The sequence below is a fragment of the Phalacrocorax aristotelis genome, chromosome 5 (assembly GCF_949628215.1).
Source record: "Phalacrocorax aristotelis chromosome 5, bGulAri2.1, whole genome shotgun sequence".
NCBI classification, from domain to species: Eukaryota; Metazoa; Chordata; class Aves; order Suliformes; family Phalacrocoracidae; genus Phalacrocorax; species Phalacrocorax aristotelis.
In genome coordinates this window covers 6,872,506-6,874,447 of record NC_134280.1, presented here as the reverse complement: position 1 = coordinate 6,874,447, position 1,942 = coordinate 6,872,506, and the positions used below count along the sequence as shown (strand labels likewise).

Genomic DNA, 1,942 nt, shown 5'->3' with positions numbered 1-1,942 from the left:
TTCAAGTTTCATCATGTGACACAGGTTTAGGAGACATCAGGGTCAGGGCTTGGCTGCTTAGGTCTAACATTTCCCGCACTAAAATAGCTGCCGCACCAGGTGCAACTGTCTCAACAGAGTTTGGTTTCATTTGCAAAATGCCCTGAATAAACCTGTCACAAAGTGAAACAAAGTGCCGAGGCTTAAAAAATAACTCTTTTAGCACTGCGTTATTTAAATGTAAACATATAGCTTGAGTGTGGCGATGTTACCCGGAGCGGTCGTACAGCCAGGGCAAGGTTTGTGTGAGATGCTCAGCTGATTCAGCGTCCACTTAAGGCTGGACCAGACGGCGGCTTCTCTCCTTCTTTGTGCTGTAGGGGGGATAAAAAACACAGGTCAGGAGATAGCAAGGATTCCCCTTAACCCTTGGTTGGGGTTTGGGGTTTGGACAACCCCAAACCCATGCTGGAGACCACTAACCGCCCTCGGTGAAGAGGGATCATGGTATCATCGAATGGTTTGGGTTGGAAGGGACCTCTAGAGGCCATCCAGTCCAATCCCCCCGCAGTGAGCGGGGACATCCCCAACTAGGCCAGGTTGCCCAGAGCCCCGTCCAGCCTGAACGGATGTTGGGGAGCCGGCCCTTACCCGCTTCCGCTGGTCGCTGAGGCAGAAGGTGCAGATGGGCCGGGGCGCGGCGGCAGCGGGCTGCGGGCCGGGCTGCGGGCAGGGGCGGGGGCCGGGCTGCGGGCCGGGCTGGGCAGCGGGCGAGCCCTCCGCCTGCCGCCGGTGCAGCAGCAGCACGTTGGCCAGGTGCGAGATGTAGCTGGCGGCCAGGCGCAGCGTCTCCACCTTGGAGAGGCGGCGGTCGGCCGGCCGGGTGGGGATGAGCCGGCGGAGGGCGCCGAAGGCCGTGTTGACGCTGTGCGTCCGGTCCCGTTCGCGGGCGTTGGCCGCCGCTCGCCGGCCGCCGCCGCCGCCCCCCCGCGCCCGCCGCCGCCGCCCGCCGCCCGCCGCCGCCGCCCGCCGCTGGGCCCCCCCCGCCGCCGCGGCCGCCGCCGCCCCGCCGCCCTTCATGGCGCCCGCCGCCGCCCCGCCGCCCCATGACTTTTATGGGCGGCAGGTGCCGCGTCGCCCCTGCCCTCGGCGCCCGCCGCGGCCCCGTGTCCCGGCGGGTCGTGCTTGGGGCGGGCGCTGCTTTTAGCCGGGGGCCGCCGCCGCCACCTGTCGCCGCGGCGGCGAGGGGCCCTGGGCCCGGCCCCGCACCGGCTACCGCCGACACCCCCCTCCCCTCCGCCTCCGCTACCGGGGCGGGGGGTCCGCGGGGGGACGGCGGGCGGTTCCTGCGGGCCCCGGGGGCCTCGTCCGCAGCGGGAGCCTCGCCAGGCGGGGTCTCGCACCTCCCGCCGGCAGGGTGTCCCCGCCGCGGCCCTCGTCTCTTCGCAGGGTGTACAAACATCGGCGGATTTTACCAAATCGCCGATGACGGGCGCTGGTCCGGCTCTGCAGATCACGGCATCGCCGAACCGGACTATCCACCGACACGTATCTTAGCCAGAGTGGGCTACGAGAACGCGCGGGGGCAGATTTCATCGCCTTCCCCAGCAAACACTAGACGTGCATCCAAATCCAATTTCTTATTCTGTCCAGAATGTGTGCCTACCTCAACCATTTACTTATTAAAAGGTCATCGTAAGCACTAGTTGATTACACCTCTTTTCTCCATAAAAATTTGACAGCCTGTCCGTGCTCAGAAACTCAGGAAAGGTCACGGTACAGGTTTTCTCAAATGAATCATCTCTACCTGATTAAGCAGCCTTGACTGACTGGTTCCTTTACGGTCCCAGAGGCTTATTTGTGGTGGTGGTGGTGGTGTCTAAATATTAATCCTTTTTCCCAAATCAGGGCTGGATTAGCAGAGTCGTGTCTCTTCAATCACGGGTGCGCACGCTTAGGGCAG

The 1,942-nt window shown here is 63.6% G+C and overlaps 1 protein-coding gene across 1 annotated transcript; it reads right to left on the bottom strand.

Annotated features, from left to right (window-relative positions):
- Positions 1-270: 270 nt before the first annotated feature.
- Positions 271-1,059, bottom strand: LOC142057013 (basic helix-loop-helix transcription factor scleraxis-like). The gene is made up of 2 exons (XM_075092495.1): positions 631-1,059; positions 271-353 (listed from the first exon to the last, which is right to left on the bottom strand). Exons 1-2 carry the CDS (start codon positions 1,057-1,059, stop codon positions 303-305), a joined length of 480 nt encoding a protein of 159 aa, XP_074948596.1. The 3' UTR covers positions 271-302.
- Between the last annotated feature and the right edge of the window lie 883 nt (positions 1,060-1,942).